General features: G+C 43.4%; 1 protein-coding gene across 1 annotated transcript in view; it reads left to right on the top strand.

Moving 5' to 3' along the window:
- The window catches only part of LOC144761988 (dihydropyrimidinase-related protein 1-like), a 242,652-nt gene that overhangs the window by 176,591 nt on the left and 42,163 nt on the right, over positions 1 to 23,898 (top strand). The window contains exon 11 of the mRNA XM_078647154.1: positions 18,578 to 18,748. Within this exon, the coding sequence (XP_078503280.1) occupies positions 18,578 to 18,748 (171 nt within the window). The remainder of the gene's footprint in view (positions 1 to 18,577; positions 18,749 to 23,898) is intronic.

The raw sequence follows: 23,898 nt of genomic DNA, 5'->3' as shown, positions 1-23,898 counted from the left end.
ACAGGCAATGGTAACGATTGCCGGTGTCGGACCAGTGGCGGGTGGACTTCCCATCCACCAGCAAACCACCTGCCATCCTAAGGAGAATGGCCGCAAGTTGGCGGTGAATCTGCCACCGGCAGGCTGCCGGTGGCGGATTCACCGCTATCGTAATGAGCACCTAAGTAAGCTGGCTATTTCCAGCTTTGAGATTCCTTACTCAGCCAATAGCACCTACAGCACATAGCAAGACATTTCAAAAACATTCTACCACAAAATAGGCAGGAAATGTTGTTTCTGGGTCACTTGTTTAGCTTTGAGACAAGACAAGTCAAGACCAACCTCTTGTTTAACACAATTAGCAGAAAACTACATTTAGCTATCAACTTCCTTATATCTCACTTATCCAAGATCACCAGGAGCAATACGTTGGGTGTGGAGAGAGAGAGACATACAACCAAGTAGCTAAAATGTCAACATCTTCAACAATGATCCATTTATGATCCAGACCAACAAAAAAAATCTGGACATTTTTTATCTTGCATTCCAGTATTTTAATGGCTATACATGGAGGTGAACTTCGCACATCTGAAGCACAAACATATTCAATCAAAACTGATCTCATTAAAATCCTTGAACATGAACTTGCAAAACAACTTTATCCTTAACTGAAGCAAACAACTTACTCCATTCCTATCAATCAAGTTTCAGAACAGACGGAGGAACAGGGACTGCTCTGGTCAACACCAGGCCCAGCAAAGCAGCCCTTATCCTCAATGATTTATCTAAGGCCTGCAATGTGGTGGACTGAGAGTCTCCTTCACTGTTATCCAAATTACAACCAACGTATCAGGATAGGCTCCTCTATCGCCATATCCCCAAAAAACAGGTTGTGGGTCCCGACCACCATTGCTTTATAAGATTTACATGCACTGCTGACCCTTTACCACTCGTGTGCTGATTGCAACCACACCCTAGTAGTGATTTTAAAGTGGTGTGCGGGGTTAACATCACAATTGATTAAACCACACATACCTCTGCATCAGAGGTTCCCAATCTGTGCGCCGCGGCACCCTGGTGCGCCTTCAAAACTAAACAGGGGCACCGCGAACAGATGCTGTAAGCATTAATAATGTATGTACTTCCACAAGTCAAAGCATCCAGTAAACTTTAAGCTCAAATTACAGTTCCCATTAGCCTGGGTGTGCTGAGATGCCAACGAATGCACCAGTGTGAAAGGCTGTTTGAACTCTGAGGCTGAAGCTGCAGCACATTGATAAGGAGGATTTCACTGCAAAATATACGTTATGTTTTTTTACCTCGCAACATGAAATAAGTAATTTTATCTTAACATCAGAGTCAAATCATTCCCACCAGAGATGGTATCAGTGTGGTAGCTGTGCATGTTAAAGGGAATTTGGGTATGATAAACTGCACAACAGAACAGACACTTCTCTGCTAAGCTCCTAATTGTCCAAAGGATTGTATATGAACAGCAGGGCCTGGAGCTGTGTAGTGGACTGAAACGAATTTCGCTGGTGTGGAATTTAAAAGCATTGTGCTGGCAAGCCTAAAGCTACAGCTCTTTAGGTGGATGCTAGTAACTCTGAGTGGGCTGTCTGTACAGGGAACTGAGTTTCTTCTTGGCACTATGTGAACTTTGGTGTGGTTTTTGTAGCTTTTAAACATTGCTTTGTTCAGAGCCAATGGAAATAAACACCCCGTAAAGTTAATAGCTTTTTGAGAGGCAAATGCTCTTTTGCTCAGTCTCTTGCTCTCTCTTCCGAGAGTGCTAGGTTTTGCCACTTTTGCGCACTGCACACTGACCACGCAATACTGTACCACTTCTGACTGATTTAGATGAATAGTTATCTGTGTCTAAATTGAACTAACAACCCAAAGGGGTCAGATGCAGTTACTTTCTCCAGGAACCAGTGATTCAACCATTCTCCCAGTATCTGTAACACACGCTGGCATTTGTACTTTGACTTGATAGCACACAATTTATTTCTAACCCATATGTATTTCAGTGACAAATTAACTTTGTGGATTCTCTTTCTTGGCCCAGGCTGTCTGCAGACACTGAGCTGCCACCTCCAGCATGCATGCAGGTTGTCATAAAGCGCCCCATAGGAAATGTAGGTCATGTGCTGGTTGTCTCAGCGGAGGTCTGCACTGTTGTGCAACACGCATTTTAGGCACCATTATTTAACATGTTTCTGATGAAATTTATGGAGTGTGACCTATTTCTTACAAAATAACATTTCATCATTACTAACATAATGCTAGTTTGGGATCTTTAGTGCGCTTGAGGCATTGCACAAAGGTGCCATGTCGTGTCTTGGCTCTGGCCAGTGGGGTGTTCGTCCATTGGCTTTTTGGGTAGATCTATTCATGTCCACTTGAGTGCTTGCATTAAAATGGATGACAAATAATTTGATAACTATACTACTCTACATTCACTCTACTGATGCTGGTATGCATTGGCACATTAACGCAATCTTGAGAAAGGTGCTAATGAGAAATATTTAATTCATCCCCGCCCATCACCTGTTCCACTTGGCTCCCCGGAATGAGGCCCCCAAGAGGCAATTTTTTAAAACAAAAGATAGTTTTTAAAAATTCCATATGCAGACCTCAGATTATTTTTTCTGGCTTACTTAACCAATTCAAGTTTTACATTAAACAGCTGTCATATTTTTATTTTGTTACATCTATGATTATAATACCTTCATCTGCTTCATCCCAATTATTTTCAGGGTGAAAAATGGAAGTAGTCCCCAAACTGGGCTTACATCCCTTCACCCACAAAAAAAGTAAAATAACGGGGAGCCGTGGCCAATGGCCAATAGGTCAAGGGAGCCGAGGGTCGAAAAAGTTTGGGAACCACTGCTCTACATGAAGGAAAGCTACCTGTGCACGGTAGGGTTTGAAACAAGGATTCATGATCTTGGAAACAAAGATTCAAATGCCTTTTATTCATTGGCTGCTTGGGCAGAGCATAGCTCTGGTTAGGGTGACGCACATGTTGATAATCCTGACAGCTCTGTAACACCTTTCAATAGAGTTCCCAAATGATTCCATGTCACCAGAGGCAATATTTCCCACGTCTAGGCATTCCTTTAACATCCATATACATTCTGGCACGTGGACTCTTGGTTCATTTAAACTGAACCAATTGGACAATCCCGGCTGAAAGCAATGGTACTCAGTTTATGGAGCTCAGATAAAAGCCTGAGCGGCGGCTACAAAGATTTAAACAGGTGGCCGGCAGATCTCAGAAGAAGATGTATTAACTCAGGAGTTACCTTAATGGGATTGGAGCACGTGAGCAGCGGCTTACCTCACAACTCCGCCAGCCGAGCCTTCCTAAAAGGATTGGAGCTTGTGAGCTGCCGGCTCTAAATGAATCTCTGCGGCTTGTGCCTGGACCCTCTAAACTGTCCCTCATCGACTGGAAACTGTTATCTGCGAGGTTCACGTTCATGCATGCTTCTGCAGTAGAAACTTTAACCGACTGATCTGTTTTGCTAGGATTGAAAGGTTTTCCCACTTTTCTTGTATGTAAAAGTCAAGGTGTGCGTGGCGATCCTGGATAGGAACAAAACCGGCAAACTTGACACAGGACTGGCAGCCCTCAGTAGGGTGGTCCTTTTGTTAATATGTCCTCCAGAGTGTGCCCCAGTCAGAGGGGTTTGTTGATGGCAGAATCAGGGGCGGCTTCCAATTATAAAGCCACAAACCTCTCAATGAGGCGGGGACAACACAAGGTTGGAGGTCAAGAAATATTTCAATATTTGGTGAATTTCCCTTAACCACCATCTCTAGCTGAGGCCCAGAGTCATCAGGGCAGTTTACACGTCTCATTGCTATACTAGCAGGCAAGGAGTGATGTGCTAAAGGTCCCATTCAGTTGACAGGCCTAAATACACACCTGCTAAAAGGGGACACAGCTTTCCCTAGAGACAGTTTACGTTAGTGATATACGGCCCACCTGACACTTTTTGCAGGTGTAGAGGAACAAATTGACACAAACTGTGTTTAAACCCGTGTAAAACTGCACTCTTCACCAGGGATGAAAAACAGCATTTAATAAATTCAAAAAAGCCAACCCATTATTCAAATATTAGGTATAAACTTTAGATGCAAAGGAAACATGGAATTGTAGGAATAATAAACTGAAAACTCTCTAAAAAGGAACTAAGTAACTGTATAACATTACAGAGAAGCAATTACTGGAAGAATTGAAACAATTTATGTAATTTGCAATTACTGGAACAATTACAGCATTTTATAACATTTGAAAGCTTTATACTTATGGCTTTGGAACAATTTCTTGCCTCTGTTAAGGTCTGAATTATCTTTGTGTGCTAATGTGGCCCCTCTTTGGCTCTGTGGCATTTTAATTCAGGAGTCAACCCCCACGGGCTCGATGCATGCTTTGGATTATGTTAAACTACTTAACTGCAGATCGCATCAGATACAGTCACTGTCACACTTCTGTGCCTGGGGGCTCATGAATTTAATTTACAGTTCATTTGCAGTTCACACATTTAGAGAAAATGGAGCCAACAGACATGCATGTCTGATGGCTGGTGGACTGCTGCAGGCGCCATACATTGGCAGCTCCTCGTAGGGCCTCAAAGCGCTTAAACCCTTAAATCATATAACGATGCAGCTTGGAGAGCAGATAGAGTTCAGGCGCTCTCTCCTAGGTGAGATAATGAATTGAGCCCTCTCATCCACTAGACTCTGCGCTCAGATGTACAGACCTTACATTTAATATTGATGCAGTCCCCCCTTCGATTAACCCCTCCCCTGCTGGTGACGGAACCACTCCGTCATCAGCTGCGGTCGCGCTGTGCTGATGACGGAGAGGTTCCGTCACGGCCCACTCGGCACGCCTGCGCGGCACGGATTCCGCGCCTGCGCTGAGCGTTCCATTGAGCGGGCGGGGCCGTGGCGGAACCGCTCCGTCATGAGCACAGCACAACCGCGGCTGGTGACGGAGCGGTTCCGTCACCAGCATGCGCCTGCCGCGAGGCCGTCCCGCCCCCTTAGCACTGCGGCGGAATAGCCGCCGCAGTGAAGGGGTTAAATGGACTGGCAAGTGTAGTTCATGGATGAATGTATGTGGTGTTGCATAGCGCAATCCTAGCTCAAAGACATTGGAGCAGTGACCAGCTTGCCTCTGCTGTGGGGGATGATGCTCTGTGTGCAGGCTGCTGGTGGGCACTAGTCCTCAGAGAGCCAAGTGGAAGTGGGATACTTGTAAGTTTCCCCAACCAAAGGGAAAACAAGTCAATTGACTATGTAGGCAGGCCCTGGTAGCCAGTGGGAACAGTTTGCTTTTATGATTGCATAGTAATACTGCAAGGTACCTATCTAAATTGGTGCCGGATCAGTGCCATAATTTCCCACATGTTTTAATCTTGATTCAGGCACAAACTCCCACTGGTACCCGGCTGAGGAATCATGGGCTGATGAGAATGAGGGCCTATCTGGTGGCAACAAATAGGGTGATGAGGGGCCTTTTTTAGTGGTTAGAGAAGTCTATTCCAACCTTGACTCTACATGGAGAAAAACTTTGATCTGACTTTTAGACACATTTCGGACCTTACTTTGGATCTTCAAAGTCTATGAAAACGTGGCCAATATCCCGACCGGCATATAACAAGTGCCATAGGCTATAATGCACTTGTAACACGGTACATGGCACATCTGTCACATTTGTTACAGAGAATCCCATTCACTAAATTGTAAATGAGGCCTTTAATCTGGGATTTTGGTAAACTGTCCCTCTGCAGAACCGGTGATGTATGTTATAGAGTGGTTCCACCTTTATTCAGATGACTCAAAATCCAATTTTATAGAGATAATCCAGTCCTGACCCAAGACCCTTGTTTCTAACCTCAACGTGACAATTATAGATGTCAGTTCAGGTCTCAGCTTGACACCTGACTGGCCAACTTTCTGCAGACAGACATATTCTTTCCCTATATAGTGTATTGCAGTAGTCTATGAGGGTAAATGACCCCATGGAAACTGCCCAGGATTCACTGGGGGTGAAATTGATTGTATGCCAGACTTTGTGTAAATAGAAATCCTTTTCCAAATAGCTGCCTCATTAAAGGGACATTTATCCAAGGTACATCCAAGATGTATAACTTTGTCCTGAGGTATTATACACATATCACTGTTGTTTTCTCGTTCTTCACCTCCTGCTTGCGCGGCTTCTGGATTGGTTATTGCAATGTTTTCACTGTATTCAATTCCAACCAGCTGCACCTCAGCCAAGATTGTGATTGTGAGAGGCAGTGTGCTGCGGTGTGCCCTGAAAAGCGAATCATCAACATTAATGGGACACAATAGCGAGCTCAGAATATCGAAAATACAAAATCAACAAGTAAGTAAGTAGAGTTTTACCATATCTAACTCCACATATATGCACATATACATTTACATTCATATATGTACCTACACATACATATAATTCAAGGTACATAGATGTGGAATTAAGAAGGGTAATCTATACTACTCTATATGCCCTTACCTTTCGATACGTTGTCCCTCAATATTCTGTCGTCAATATCAGTATACCACAATATTGTTGGTGTTGTATTCAGTAGTACAATCCTATGCTGCTAGTTTTTTATATTCCTCTCACACTTAACACTGAAATGTGAAGCTGACTTTCATCAGCATGGAACTAGAGATTCAAGCAAAGCTCTTTAATGTTGTAAACTGAAGGGAGTATGTAACGATTATAAAGTGCAGATGTCAAAGATTACCTTATCAAAACCCACATTTCAAAATTCAGAACAAAAATGTAAAATTCTAACCCATGGTTTCTGATCAACAAGGAAGGAACAGAAGCAATCAAAAACGGTGTGCTCTATTTTCCCAATGGAAGACAGTCCAGATAATTACATCTAATGACCCACAATGTGAAAGGCATGGGTAAGTCCAGCCAGAGCCGGCATTAGCGTTGGTGGTGTCCAGTTCATCAATCTTTATTAGAGTCCGCAATGACCTCCTTCTCCACGGATTTCCTCACTACCACCCTGCAACAGTGCCCGCAGCTCTCCATATCCCCTGTCTCACATTCATGTCATTTGTTTTTTTGTGCTACTCATATCATTGTAGGGCGTCAGAACAATTTACATCTCACACACATTATACAGAGACAGTGAATCATACAAATGTGTAACTCAGCCTAGAGGGAATGTTACAGAACACAATGAGGGCTACAAGATGTAGGAGTCACGTCATCCATAGTGGAAGGCAGTATATTTTCACAGTGATTGGTGTGTAGAAGCACAAACTCAAGATTTAAGATGTAACACAATGGTTGGTGTTGGTTTACTAAAAGGAATGTATTTCAACCCAAATGAACCCTTTTTAACAACATTTGGATAATGAAAGACTGGGAAAAAACATAAGGTCCCAGCACTATGCCTTGAAGTTTGCATGCAGCTCTTTGTTGAAAGCTCATATGTCACTGTGCTACATTACGATTGTAACTTACAAACTGCAAGTAACAAAAAGATCTCTGTGACAAAAGCAGTAACTCACTGAGCTATCCACTTAAAATACAGTTATGTGATCTACATGTTCTTTGCACCAGGCATATTAACCCTCTGAGCTACTTTATGATGAGTCAAAACTGCCCCTAGGCAAAACTCTGATTGCTCTCCAACAGGAACATTAATCATCAGTTATATTGATATTTTATTGTTGTAGCAAAACTGTCGGACACACAGGGAACTTTGCAGCAGGTGCTTTTCAACCCATAAGTTATCTTTAAACACGGCCACCCCCGAGGTCAGCACCAGGGACGGCTCTACCGGTCGCACTGCCTTAAAGCTGGCTGCGTCCAACAATACCTCCTTGAGTACATTGTCCCTGATTTTTTTTTTAGACCTTTATTAAAACTTTATTTATTGGCATTTTCAAAATTATACATCAAATAACAAATGACATTTACAGTGCTTCAGTCACAGTACAGTAAAGATCCAACACGTTCTTTTATATTGACATTTACATCCGCGAAATAGGTCCAACTTATCATATCTCTTACAGCTTCTTAAAGTACTACAGCCACAAATTACCTTTTGCATTATCTAATTAGTACATTACCCAGTCCAATCCTCACAGCCTCTCGTCCTGCAGTACTTGCATCATCGGGCGTACAGCAGTTCCACACAATCATCAGGTTTCATTATTCGATACATCTTGTTCCCCCTCCTGTACAGCCCTCTGTAAATACTCCTTTAGGTGTTCCCATATATCTCTGGGCCTGGACTTGGCGGGAGTAGTTCAGCGTAAATACAATTTTGTTCTTGGCAATACGACATAACCCTTAGCCAGTCCTTGAATTTGGGAGCTCTCCCTCGTCCCCATCTGCACACCACCCTGCGTTTCGCCATAAGAAGCCCCAACGAGATCAATCTTCTCGCCGGTGACTCAATTTTCTGAGTGTATCCCAATAGTCCTATCATTGGAGTCAGCTTTATTTGCATCTCTGCCTATTGTTTACTGGTTGTTTACTAATCGGTCATAATAGTGCCTGCACCTTTTATTTCCTTCTGTAGGATTTACTCCTGGTACCTTCTTTGGGTGGCATTCGGGTAATCTTAGCGCCGGGACACCTCCGCCGGAGGTAGCCGTGCGCTTTCTAAGCTTCAAAAATAAATAAATGAATTAAAAAAATAAATAAATAAATAAATATTTCACTTAAGGTCTTGCTCACCTCCTCCCAGTATTTAGGTACAGCAGGACATTCCCAAGCCAGAAGGACAAAGTTTGTTCCCTCCCTTCCGCACCTGCCACATTTATCATTGTCCTTCAATTCAAATCTATACATCTGTTCTGGGGTATAGTATATTCTAAGCAAAAATGTAAAATGTATGATCCTAAGTCAGCTGCTTGCCGTAACCTTTTCCGTTTGTTGACAGAAGTAGGACCACATTTCATCCTCAGGCGAAGGGCCTAATTTTAGCTCCCAGCCAGTTTTGGCTCTGTTATCTTCCCCAATCTTCAAGCCAACTGTTGCTTTATATATGTGTGACACTATTTGGGACGGCCCTTCCGCCTGCAGCATGATGTCTAATGTAGCAGCGCGGGGATGCTACTCGGGGAATTTTGGCGTGACAGTGTCCCAGATTTTTAACATGGACATCTCAGTACTGTGTACATGCTAAAATCTAGACAAGTACTGTCATTACTACACAAAAGCTTTGAAGGATAGCACTGTCCTACTTTCTAAAAACATGCTGGAGTACACAAAAAACATTTAAGAGGCTGGTGCTCTGCACCCTGAGAGTGGTCTAGATGGGTACATCTCAACCAGGGGATGGTGTTCCCCAGAGCAGCCTTATATGCATCACTTTGAGGAATGTAGAAACCCTGGACTCATAGGAGACAAAGGACTATGTACTCCAGTGATTCACTGAATAGGTTCTGGGCATCAGACAGTGCACTGTTTATGCCTTGGGTGGGTGCAGACCTCTCTTCTGCAAGTGTGCCAGGGGACTAGATTTAGGATTTTAGATTTACCCATTCCTTTGTAGTATCTCAAGTGAGGAAATTGGTGGTTGACCTCCTCACTATAGACACTAATGGGGACTATTAATGAAAAGTCACGCAGTGCAGCACAGCAAGCCACCCTGCTGCTCTGCACTGTGTGACAGGGAAAGGGCAGGAATGTACTGTATTTGAGGCATTACGGCTCCTTCCTGCCTTTTCCGCTGCACTGATGCCCTTTTGGCAGACTAGTGCCAACGCAGGCACCCTTGCACCATTTGCGAAGCTTCCTGCATTACATGCAGGATAGTGTTTGTGCAGGAAGGGACACCTTCCTATGCAAAAACAATCCTTAGAGGCACTTTCCTCTTTCTAAGCATGCTGAAGAATGCATCACACATAGAAAAAGGAACTAATGAGGAGAAACAAAGATATTTCTCCTCCTTACGCCTCTCCTGCGAAGGCATATCTTTTTGGTCATTCCCAGGTCTACCAGTTCTGGTAAACTTGGTAATGCATCAAAAACCATGGGAGTTATGTGGGAATACCCACACGATTCCCATGAAACTCCTTCCCAGAGTAAGGCAATGCATAAATCTGACTTATAGTTTGCATCAGTATTGCACCACGTTGCATGGAGCAAGAGTGGCGCAGACGAGCTCGTAAATAGGCTCCTGAATATATACACTGTCCTCAGTCACAATGCCGTCCCCTGCCATGAGGCCAGGGAGGTGCACCCATTTAGGGAAGCCACAGATAGCATCTTGAGATCAAGTCAAAGGCAAGCATATAGTCAATGAGTAATAGGAGAAGAAGCCGGTTGTTACATTTTTGCTACATTGTGATGTAGTGTTGTTTAAAGAGGTTCTTCAACTCTTTCTTAAATTGAAGCTGCATTCGGGTGACACTTGTGTGGGGATGTTGTTCTAGATCCTGTGTTCACAGAGGGAAAAGGCCCGGTGTCTGTTTTTTTCTCACTTCTTAGTCTCCAGTTTGATGGTGAGCTGGCTGTCGGTGTGCTCAGAGCCACTTGAGATGGCTAGCTTGTCCATAAGAAAAGAAGGATTGCGGGACATGATAGCTTTGTAAAGCTATCATGCAGCTAGTTTTGAAGATGGTGCAGGCTGGCAACGGGAGTCAATGGATTTTCACCAGGATAGGGGTATTGTGATCATATCCCTCCTAGCCTGGGATGAGATGTGCTGTGAAATGTATGATGCATTTAAGAAGTGCCTATGTAGAGTCTGGGAAGCCGTGGAGCAGTGCGTTACCATCATCCAGACACAAGAGTACAAGGGCTTCAACACTAGGTCTGAACTCTATTTCTTGAAGAAATGGATTTACTTTCTTTAGAAGAGGGAGCCGGTACCAGGCCATTTTGTATTTTTGTTAATGTTTTCATTGAGGGTGAGGTTGCTGTCCAAGGTGAATCCAAGTGGTTTGGCATTCACTGAAAATTGAGGTAAAAATAATCATGGTTAATGTCGTTGAGCCAAGTTTTTATTATTTCTTGTTTGTTGTTCTTGACAAATAACAGACATTCTGGCTTGTTTGGGTTGAGTTTTAGGAAGGCTAAACTGAGCACAAAGGCAATCACGTGCCAGTTTGGTTGTTATTGGGATGGGTATGCCCCCTGCATCATGCCCAGTTGTGTTTGAACTATGAGTGTCTGTTATCCTGAAGTTTGAATTTTGGCCACTGCCTCACACTAATACCTGAACTTGACTTATGAGAGGTTCTGAACTTTTTCTGGACCTGGAGGGGTGCAAGTGATACCCTTCATTGAGACAGCTGGACCACTGAACTTCTCACATGTGTCATGTGTGAAGTGCAGTGGGGGCAGCATACTGTGTTTTGTAGTGAATATAGTCTGACTAGTCATTTTACCTGTGTCATGTGAGTGAGAAACTACTGGCCTACTCACCCAAAGTTCTGCTGGTTACAGTAATCCTAGTGCCAAGAGCCTAAGCACTCAACCACGTGTGAGTACTAGTGGACTGGTGTGCAGTATCTGGTCCTAGAGTGAACCAGATGACACAGGCCTTTGGGTTCCATTTCGGAAGCTCTTGGCTGCTCATGAGCAGATAGTGGAAGTGAGGTTGTTCACCAGCCAGTGGAAGAGTATTGCCGACATCCAGAGACTGGACTCACAGAACTCAGACACTGAAGTGGGAAAAAGGAGACATGTTTTCATTTAGAAATTCAATTAGGTTCTTCAAATATAGATAGCTGCTGATTAGTCTTCCTGGAACTACCATCTATTTGATGGCAGTGGTGTAGGGTGTGACTACATTATCTGTGGTTAAAGAGGAGTAAAGGGGAGCAGTGCTGTATGTCTGTTCCTGATCAGTGTCAGATGTGGCTGTTAACAGTCAAGGAGGAGACTGCTAACAATTATTTGTGCTTTAGCTCCGGGTGTTCCAGCCTGGAGACAACCCTGCTGTGAGGAGCGTCACTCATGGGAAAGGCTGAGTCTGGAAGACAGCCTGTGAAGGACATATGAAAAGGGGTTCAACCCAAATTGGTGCTGAAAAGGCAGATTGAGAACCCACATACCTTCCCTGCTAGCTCAAGATACAAGTTGAAGATGCTGATCCTCTTGTGGTTCCAGTTCCAAGTTCTTTCTGCCAAGAAAGAGAGGACCACTGCACAACTAAGGGCTGGAATCTGTTAGACAGCCGGTTCCCTAGAGGTAAGAGGGCATCACCTGAAGTCCGGATTGAAGAAAGTACTGCTGACTTGTCCTGGGACCCAAGGAGCCTTGCCTTAGAGAGAGGGAAGGAAAGTGCCATTCCTGCAGGAGGAATGGACCGTTGAAAGGGGCTGTAGCAACCGACCCTTGAGCAGGGTTCATCCAGTGAAGACTTGCAATTTGAGTTATTGATACAGTCAAGAGAGGAGATTGATCTGAGAATCTTTCTTGGAGGAACTGAGGCACAGCTGATGTGTGCCAGGCAGTCTGCATGTACTGTCCCCAATGTCACCACCAAGGCACGGGAGCTTGGGTGCCTGATTGGGCAAACTGAAGCAGGGATAAGCAACTGCCACTCATACACTCTTTGTGCTGGTGAACGGTGTAACAACAGAACTGCCTGTTCATGCAGTGTCATCCTGACTGCCATGAAGAAGTAAATAATGCAACCCATAGGTGCCCACCCATGATACCCCTTTGAGTAGAGAGTTCGGCACTGCTCCACACATGCCAGAAAACTAGCCTTACTCCAAATATTAAAGGCTGTTTCCTTGTATCTCTACTTGCTGAAGATCTCAGCGCCTGATTGGGTTACTGCCACTGTGAATTAGGACGCCACCTGAAAGTCTGCTGCCAGAGCCCTGCACCCGTAGAAGACGACTGCCAACTACCTCCACCTGGGCCCCAGCGCAGCTGACCAAAGACCTCCATGGAGTGACGGGACTAGATTTGCCAAACCCTCGAGGCCCTGTCGCCAAGTGATCATCATAGCCCAGAAGAGGGCTAACAGCAGTGGTACTAGCTGATGCAGTGGCCCTTTTCAAAACTCAGAGTGCAGCTGGCAGCTGCTCGCCTCCAGTGAGATTGACACAGGTTGCATAAACCTGTCGCCACGGGAAGGTTCAATGCAGATGGGTAAAAGACTGAAATAGATTGGCGTCTTTGAGATGAGATGCTGAGAGAAGTGATGTGAGAGCACTGACACATACCAGAGACTACACCACACTAACCCTGGGACTGTGACAAAGGGAGGAAGAAATGGGAAGGGTGCCTAGGGAGGGAGTGGCCCAGTTTGAAGCATTTGAGATACACACCTGCAAGGTGGGTATTCAAGCATTGTTGTGGTGTGTAGTATTTTGTTTTCTCTGTAATAAAATATTTGTCTTTCATAAAGACAAGCACTGGGATGAATCCGAGTGGCAAGTCTAGCAGTGTATTTTAGGGGGGCACACACTGCGACTCAGATAATTGGATTGTAGTTGTCCCTACTCAAGGGTAGGACATATCCAGTCACCATTGTTAATTGCAGATTGTTGCACAGAGAGCAGAAATGGCATGTGATTAAGAAGGTGTGTTATGTCAAATTCTGGGCTTTGAAATATCTTAGGCCGTATTTAACTGGGATAAGTTTAGGTATGAAATGGGGATAAACCCTTCAAGGGGTAATGTCTATGAAAGGTGAAACCCCATGCATTTTTGACGTTCCATTTTACCCCAGCAGTTAGACTTCACAAGTAGCATAATGCAGGCATGATTCCTGAGAATATAGTTTTGTCTTCAAGGCTTTTTGAGTTAAAGACCAAGATTATCATGTCCATCAAAATCTATCTCTGTTATATCCTGATCTGGGAGGAGCATTTTGTAGGCAGAAACCCTCAACATGGCTTTAAAAAGCTGTGCTATCCTGCCCGGCCTACCACGTTCCCTATATTTCTCATCAATGACAACCTGTCAACCTCCTTTTAATGAGAGTAACCTTGAGGGAACCTAGAACTTTTCAAAGAAGGTACACCAAAAGCTACCCATAACCCAAGTGACGGTAGTTACTATCCTTTCACATCACTCTATGAGGTTTAGTTCAACTCGTGTTGCTCAATGACAGTCAGCAGTACAGGAAGAAGGTGGCAGAGTTGATGCTCACTGAGCTAAGTAAAATATTTGCTCAAAAGTGAAGAAATGGGACAGTCTTTCTCCATACAAATCCAATGATGATGAAGGTCAAGAGAAAATGCAGACTATAAAGTTCCTGCATGTTATCTGAGCCCAAGCAGATGCTACAACCTTCTGGTTTTCTTACTGTATGATGGTTTTAGCCCCAGCTGGATTTTTGGTTTATTTTGTTCTGTGTTAAATTTGATATTCTAACTCCTACCACCTGTTAGAGTAAGCCTTCACTTCTTGAGTCCCAACTCCTGGTGGGTGAAGTGCCCAAAGGGAATAACCTCGTTATCCGATTGGAGTGAGATATTACTAAGTACTACTGAGTGGGCCACTCCTGTTTCCCAGACAAGATACTGGCTAATAACCAATGAGTGCCTCCAAATCCCAAGGAAAAGTCTCACACTGAGCTGATCCTATTACAAAATACAACGTTGGTACAGTATAAGAAAATTACCAATTCTGTTTTGGGTTTTGCATAAGGATAAACTTTGTACTTCTAAAAATCACAAAGAAAGTAATACAGACTCCTTTTTATTTATTTATTTTTATTACATTTTATTAGTAAAACCATTGGCCAATTACAAAGAATTATCACAGCCATGAACAGTGGATCCTGATGCACTTCTGAATTGCTCATTACATTGACATACACATATAAGTAATAATTAAGCCCACGTCCTCCCACAGTCTTCTTGCACATCTTATGGCAGCACAATGCCCCAAGAATGCGCTTTCTATGGTCTACCTGTAGCGAAGCCCACGTGCAAGATCACAAGGTGGGGTTATGTAAACAATGTTATATCCCATCAAGTAACACAGACTCTTAATTCACTTTAAACGGTGTATTACACTATTGTCTACAGGGCCCTTTGTCTGCCATCTATTGGCACAAGGCAGCTTGAGTGACATGGAGGTAAAGCTTTTAGCAAGCTCTTTCCAAAGATTTAGAGTTTCTGGCAGGAGCATGCACTGGGATCATTTTCAAACTGTGCATACTAGCAAACCTTAATTTAGTCGAATCTCCAAAATAAATGTGACAAAGGACCCTGTCCCTCAACCCCTAGAGCTGGGTGAGCCACCATGTTTTTGCCTGCAGATGTTGGGCTGTCGGTCAAAGCACATCAGACCATCTGCCCGATTTAGGGCACACATTTAAATCTACAATTTTACTGTTTAGGACAGTCAGGGGAAGCCTGTGGGTCCCAAACAGGAAACAGGAATAAATAAGCAACATCAGGGACATTTATTTTTTGCTTTTCAGAAACAACCTGCTTTGTGAGTTTGTATTTTAAGAACAAAAAACATGCTTATCGCCCGCATGTCAGATGCTCCGCAGGCTTTCAGTGCCTTCAACGGGGCCACCACCCTGGTGGATCTGCTAAAGGCATAAAATATCTCTGCCTACCTGACCGCGATCTCTATATATATATATATTTTGGCCAGTCTTCATCAATGGCAGTGGAGTAAATTCCCCCACTTCCCTGGTGGACGGACAAACCAGTCGGCAAACTCTAATGTTTTATGAAAATGTATTTCAAAGAAATCAATGGAAAACAACACAAAATGAAGCCCCTAAATAGCAAGTCCCAGGAATTTGAAGGGGGAAAATAAAACCTCCTCATAATCTTCCCTGAATAACCCTATATGATGTCTCCAGTAAGCACAGGTTTCTATAGCATTATTAGCTGCCCAACTAGAACTTAAGGCTGAAAGCATCAGATCCAAATAAAAACACACTAGTAAAAGCTGCAGGGCCAGGTCACCTTACAGTCGCAGAGGCCAATGTAAACAGTACAGCATGGGCACTTGAAGGAAGCTTAATAGCGATATTAGGACTTTAGTGGTGTAAATCAGTAAGATATCTGAACAGCTATCCTCTCAACTTTTTTGCTCCCCTTTTTATTTCAAGAGAGGCTTAGGTTAAGAGCTCTAGAGACTAAAGGGGCACAGACCAGGAGAAACACACATTCTGAAGCCGAAGTGTATAAAAAAACAGTGCAGTAATGAAGTTATCCTCTACCAATCAAAGACCACCACCACCTAAAGCTCTTCCACCCTGTGTTGAGCCAGGACCCTTGGTATCCAAGGAAAGGGAGGAATGCATTGAGAGAGCAGGCCAGTTGTATATTAGGCTATCACATACATAATATCACCTAACATACATAATGTGTCCTATACTTCGATAACAAAAATATTGCCCCATTGGGTGTAGGTTTTCTGTTATTAACTCCACTGGTGAGATATATTGGAGACCATATTTAGGAAACAATATGTAAGCTACATGATATTCTGATAAAGATATTCTGGTACCCCATTGATCTGGCTATGGATAGCTTAGCATTCACCCCCAAATCCTATCACCAAGGAAGCAGGAGCAGAAGAGAAGATTATTGTCCAGGTTTGCTAACAGGTGCATGTAAGTAGTGCCACATAAGGGGTCCTAAACTGCCTGGAGATAAGGCTCTCCTAAACCCATCTGCCAAGGGATTATTCACATCCTGTTGAAAATCAGGTGCACCATCGCCTTCCTGTAATGACGTACCTGACAGAGGTCTGGGGTAAGTTACCCTAAGGCTGTACAAGTATGCCTTTGAAACTATGTCTTCTAGACGTATGTTTACGGCCTGATCATAGTGTGCAGAATAGACTGTGGGAAAAGCAAGGACAGTTCTTCCAGTTGGAAGAGTGACCTCTCTGATTTCAGACCAAAGACCTTAGGAGGACAAATATCTAGAGTGAATCCCTAAACATAACTCATGACATCCATTTTGGGGCCCAGGGCAGTGGAAGCCACACGCCTGATTAGATTGGTCCAGCTGCCACAGTAACACCTTCCTGAGGCTGACACTAGGATTAAGGATTCATACAAATGACCGCTATAGCTGAAGAGGTAGGATGAGTGCCGCCTAAGCATAACTAGATAAGACAACAGAACATAACATTTCCTAGGTTGGAGCCTTGGAAGAGGGACCTGATCCTTGTCCGAGACTATAGCCTGTATTTGAATTCTGATCCTGACCAGATGTTAGGACTATCTCTAGCCAGTACAAGGGAACATTACTTTGAGTAAGGGTGTTTACGCTTCCCAAGTCAAGGTTGAATGTTTTAAATTCTTGGGATACTGGAAGATGATGCTTGGGACAAAGCATGTAAGTCTCCCATTGAGGCGGCTATTAGGGTGGGATTCCGCATGATCCAGCTGAAAGTTTTGCACAGGGCCTATTACACTAGGACTACACTATTTTCCATGAAGAGAATTGCCAGCAATGTTTTTCTGCGGTGCTGTAATCAAAGTGGGACTCTGCGGTACACTTTTTGGAGTCCTCCCTAGTCAAAGGGGTATTGACAGTATTAAGCAAAAGCTATCCTCAGTTATCGGGGGAAGACATGGTACTTACCCATCAATTGGTGGCCCTAATTATGTGATGAGACCAAATGCTTAATAAATATGCATTCCTTTTTGGTATTGTCGCAATAATGATTCCAAGGCAGGATATTGTTATGCATTGTGGCGGTACATCCATACCAACTCTAGAATTATATGAATTCAATATGGATTGGTGCATGAGAGCTGAGGAGCTGATATACGTGGCTCGTGGCTGCCCTAGGATGTTTGCTAAAATGTGAGACACATGGTGAAGTATAGAGGAAGGGTTGCCCTAAAGTGGGGCCTGGGGCCTAAGAAGATGATGCGCTACTGGACTAATGGGGTTGCTCTCACCAGCTCTTCGCTTGGGCACTCGAATGATGATCCTGGCTGGAGGAAGGGTCTTCGAATGTTGGAAGATTCGTCCTCCTTAAATGCTCACTGCCACAATGTCACTTTGGAAGGTGTCATGCTCTGTAAACCTTTTTTGGGTTATCTGTTTATTTTGTGTATTCTGTTTTACCTAAAAGCATAAATATTTTTTTTAATGGAAGTTTGAAACTAATTGCCCTGCACAAAAAAGGATAGCCTTATAGAAAACAAACTAATTCATCTTCACTACACTCCTTTATTTTACATTTGATTTGAAAGCTGTTTTAAACTGGCAGAAAAGATACCCTTAACCATTCTCATTTACACATCATACACCTGCCCTGTTCTCTTATAGCCATCGGGTGAAAACTCTGGGCTGAGTGACATGTGTTGCTAGAGGAATATCTCTATATTCTACACTATATTGGTTATTTAATTTTCCTTTTTTATTAATCACCATAAAATTGCAAGAGTTTGAGATTTGATTGGCTCTTTGTTGTCTTTGTCTAGTCTGTGGCTAACTCAGTGCTCAGGGTAGGCATAGCTTTTTAAAATATTATACAGTGTACTTTTATGGAATCAGGATGCACTGCTTGCATGTTTCATTCTCAGAGAACCCTGTGATGTCTTTGTCAAAAGAAGATTTGCTAACATTTAAAAACAAAAATAAGTTAATGAAACATATCTGTGTTTTGCTTTAGGCCACAGGTAAAATGGATGAGAACCAGTTTGTTGCTGTCACCAGCAGCAACGCAGCCAAAATCTTTAACATGTACCCAAGGAAGGGGCGGATTGCAGTTGGCTCTGATGCAGATGTGGTTATTTGGGATCCAGACAGGATTAAGAGCATATCAGCCAAAAGCCACAAATCGGTAGGAATTGATTCTTCATTTGTTCAAAACATTGTATGCATTGCTGTCCATCCAAATATGTGAAAAATACATTTACCATATAAGAAAATGAAATGTGATGTATTCTTCTTACAGTATTAAATGTTATCAACATACAGTTAAGCACTGACCAAGCACACGCTCTCTCGATGTGGACTACGTACTAAGGGGGACTTATTTCGTGACGCCAAGTTGTGCTCTGTCGCCGTGCATGATGTGTCCTTATTAGACAGGTTTCCTTTACATAGGACACGAACCTCAATGGTCACCGCGATACAGCCCTCAACGGCAGAACCACAAGGATTTTCTCCCTTATCCACTGTAACTATGTCACCTGATGGTACACATCTGGTTTACCGCTTATACCATCTGACTCAGACAGTCCGACCAGAAGTGGGGGGAGGGGCGTGGGCGGGGTGGGTAATGGATCAGGGCCACCCCTTACCGGACAAGACGCAGGCATACTGCTGCGAACAGACTCGCTATATATCCAGCAATTATAAACATACGCTACTCCATTTCAAATACTTAGACAGAGCCTACGTTACTCCCAAACTCCTCGCAAGGATGGACCCCACCAGACCCCAGGGCTGCCTGCGATGTACGCTGACCATGCCGACTTTATCCATCTGGCGTGGCATTGCCCCCTTGTCTTGGCGTACTGGAAAGTGGTTTTCAGACATCTTGCATTAATGATCGAAGCTGAGATGGCCCCCTCTCCCTTACTTGCGCTGCTGGGATACGACTGAGAGTCAACGCTTTACTGCAGTTGCCCTACTGCTGGCCAAGAGGCAAGTTTCCTTGCACTGGGGTGGTTCTTCGCCACCAACAGTGAAAGCCTGGATGAAAGATCTACTGTACTGTGAAACTACTAGTGATGTGTATGCAACACTGATACCTCTCGCCTCCAGACCCAAAAACATCTGGCAGCCGATCCGCTCCTATCTGTTACTTCATCCTGAACTGACTGGTTGATGCACAATTACTGTTGTGATAGAAGATATGCTTGCCAGCCACTGTGATAAATGTATTATCCACTTCATCTCATCACATCACGCTGCATTGCCGATTTGGCGTTGCAGCTCGCGCAATGTAATTTGTGTTATTTATTTAGTTATATGCACAACTCCGTTGGGCCGCATTCCAGAGTTTACTACCCCCATCCCTGCCCCTCTCCCGCCCCGCCTCACCGGCCCACAGCACTCCCTCGACGAGCCGTCACTGTACACAACACACGTGACTCTAGCAGATGTTCTCAGCTCCTGTGATGGTGCCGTCCTTGAGCAAGGGGACTGCTAACTATCATGAATTCTATTTATCCTTTGATCCCTCAACACATCTATCATTTATTGGTGAGGTGCCCGCTTATTCTGTAACACGGTAATTACATTAGCAGTGAAAATATGCAATTTTTAGAGGTGATGCCTTCATGATGCAGTTGGTATTCATTGTTGTCTTTCCATTGAAATGTTGAATGGAATTTTGAAATAACATCGCTAGCAAACATTGTCCCACCATGTTCTTCTTAAATCCATTACAGACAACTACTCCCTCTGGTTTCATCATAATCTTTTCTCATTTTTAGCCCTTCACTCACCTGATCCCTTCTGCTTTTTTCTTTAACTCCACCACTTTGCAGCCTCTGAGTCATTTGGTATTTTCCACAATCTCTGCTTTCTGTTTCCCACTTTTTGAAAGTCCGCTTCAGTCATGGATCCCACTTGCACTTAGACTGTCCTTCGTCTTTCCATCCGTGTTGCCAAAGTATGTCTTGTAGGCAACTCCATGGTGGGACCAGAATTAGGAGCTGCTCCTGTGTACAGTGGCATAGATCACAATAGTTTGTATGCCTAAGCAAATGTAAAGCTCAAGTCCCCATCTCAGGCTGGGAAACGTCTAGCACTCATCTCGACAACTAGCCTCTAAGTGTGAACACAGTATAAACTGTATTGGAATTAACAGTTTGAAATTAATTTCTGGCAAACACCGTTTAGGAGAAGAGTTGGAAAGGAGAAGAGGCCGTGAGACGCTGTAGCTTATCAGAGCTGGAACCAAGACCTTTGGTTCAATTTGAACTTTGGCGATTACAGACTTGTTTGTCATGAACTGACCACCCCTCAATTTGAAGGAGAAGCAACATGGGCCCAGATGCATCAACAATGCCATTTGCGATTCCTTATTAGCGAAAAATAAGGATTCGCTAATAAGGAATTGCAAAAGGCTATGCATGAAGAAATCACTAAAAAAATAGCGATTTCTTAAAATTCCTTAATTGCGACTCGCAAATTGCGAATCGCAATTAAGGAATACCTCCCCATTCATTCCTATGGGCCTAGAGGCCCATAGGAATGAATGGGAAGACATTCTCAATTTGCGATTCTCAATTAGAGAATCGCAAATTGAGAATGCAATTTCAAGGGTGCCAGGGTGTCAAAAGGACACCCTGTTGCACCCCTGAAATCTGCCTATAAGTACATCTTTCACACACACATGCCCCAAGGGCATGTGTGTGTGTAAAATGGAACTTTGAAAAATGCACTTTAGTGCATTTTTCAAAGTTATAGCAAATTACCATGAAGGTCAACTTCATGGTAATTTGCTCCCCTTATTAGCGAAATCACTAATTTTTTTAATTTGATGCATTGCATTTAAGGAATCTCAATTTGAGATTCCTTAAATGCAATCGCAGTTTAAGAAATCGCAATTTTGCGAATTCTTAAATTGCGAAAAGTAAAAAAATGATGATGCATCCCAAATGATGAAATTGCATTTGCAAATGGACGAATTTTGCGAATTCGCACCTTTTGCGAATGCAATTTTCCATGATGCATGTGCCCCAAAGATCCTGCGGCCAGATTACACTGGCAGAAAGTAATGTGAGTTTCTAATTGCAGCCCTCCAAAGATGAAATACACCAGATTGCCTGATCCATGATCCAAAACAACAGTGCTGAGGAAGAAACCTTTGTTTATGATATTATTCCTATCTGCCTGAATAGTGACTCCTCTAGAAGAAGGACCAGGAGAAGTAGTTTCCTTTGGTCTTATGCAATCTAGTAGTGATAGTTCACCAGGCAGTCTCAAGGCCCTTATCCCTCTCCTCCTTGAGAAAGAGGGAGAAAAGCACACCTACGCAAGACTGATATCCTAGCCTCCTTCACAAATTAATTTTTGTTGAATGCTTTTTAAAGATCCGTTTTCCATAAAACTTTAATTCCTAATGTACATCAGTGCATTCTTACAAGAAAGCTACAAGACTTCATAGTTTCCATCCTAAACCCATACATATATTTAAATGCCGCACTAGACGTATCCTCCAGAATATAGATTGCAGAAATAAGGAAACACAACCAATTAACTCCATAACCTTGGCTACCCATTTCCAACATAACAAGCACATTCTACCAGAGTGTTCCTCAGTACAGCTACTTATAAAAGCTTGCTCTCCTTTTGGGGATGTGTGCGGTGTTATAACTTTGTGCCTTTCTGCTGGGTACTTCTAGTAACTGCAGGTTTTTTCATCAACACCCTCAGTACCAGCAATACTGGAGTACTGGAGTAACACTAAGAACTCCAGTGGATGCCATAAGAGTATTGACTGTATATGTTTGTAATATTATTGCTGATGCTTTCATATATGAACCAGTTGTTAATAATCTACAACTTTCAAAGGATTAAGCCGAGTTATTAAAAAAATATGTGCAAATCAATTGTTGTCCCAGCTACCTATTGACTGTATGCTTACCTTTGAGTGTGTACAGCACTCACGTACCATACTCGTACATTCATTTGATGTATTTTTCTAGAGGATACCTATAAATCCTGAAAAGATCGAACACACTTGCCGGAAATAGGCTATGGGAGTGGACTGCTGTTTGTATGCAGGACACACATTTTGGACATTGGACATCTCTGTCTATGTTATGCTATAGGAAGGAATATCTTATATATATTTTTAGACTCGCCTATTGATGGTCTGCTTGCCTTTGACCCTGCACAGCACTCCACTGCTTTAGCCTGGTTTCATATTATATATATTTCACATACAGACATATGTCTGTTGCATTTTTCTCCTCAGAGCACTTAGGCAGAGTGAAAAGATCAAACTAACTTGTACGAAAGAGGGTATAGGACGTGGGTAGCTAATGTTTGACCCATTGATTGCACCCTGGCAGGTCAGAGTGCATGCAACTAAATCACACCATTTGCTTCAGGTCTCCACAAACACCAGGGAAGTAATGAAAAGGAGCAGGACTTGGGTTGCAGGTTAGCAGATGGGGCACGAAGAGTGAGGACGGACACGTTGCAGGTGGGACGCCAAGCAATATGTATTAATGTCAAAGGGATGAGGCCACGGACACCGGTAGAGAAAGGAGAAGGTTTAAGAGGTTGAGTTGCTTTGGAGTAAGCAGCAGAGGTAGCAGGTTAGAGGAGGGAAAACAAAGAAACAAATTCATTTTATATATTTATAACTTAATCAAAATACTTCTCATATTGCCTGTGCTGTGTCCCTCCATTTGGCCCTCGTTATGAGCTTGCTGAATTTTGCTGCAGGGTACCAGGGGTCCAGAATCCCAAATCCAGCCATTATTCCCTCACTGAAATTGGACAATAAAGAAATCTGTCCCTTGAATGGGGATTAGCCAGGCAGACTGGGAATTCTGGGTTCTTTTCTGTTATTTCAGTGATATTTACCACCTGCTCAAAGCAAGCAGTAGATGCTCTGGTCTGCTTGAGGGTAGTGAAGTTGGCTCCATCTGCAGGTGTTGGGGTGGGTGGGTGCTCTACTTGGAGTTGCCAGATGCATATTTGCCCCTGACCTTGTCACTTGGAGATGGTGGGGGGGCGGCGGTATGATGGTCTGGAGGCTGAGCAGGGCTTGGTCCTGATTTGGGGGCGGGGAGTTGTATGCTCCCTTATGGTACCGCAAGGGTTGGGTGTGGGCTGGATTGTGCTCTGCCTAGAGCCACAGCTCCTATCTTTGCAGTGGTTGCACCGTGTGCATATCCATACCCAGTCAAAAAAATGCACTACTAGTAATGGTGTTGTTTAGTTACACGTTAAGAGCCCAGGAAAGCTTTCATTTCTCTGTTTTCTAAAATATAAATATATTTTCTCCACTTTCCAAGAACT

This window comes from Lissotriton helveticus, chromosome 6 (assembly GCF_964261635.1).
Source record: "Lissotriton helveticus chromosome 6, aLisHel1.1, whole genome shotgun sequence".
In the NCBI taxonomy this organism is placed as follows: domain Eukaryota; kingdom Metazoa; phylum Chordata; class Amphibia; order Caudata; family Salamandridae; genus Lissotriton; species Lissotriton helveticus.
Note: the sequence above shows the minus strand (reverse complement) of the source record. Positions and strands in the feature narration are given on the sequence as shown.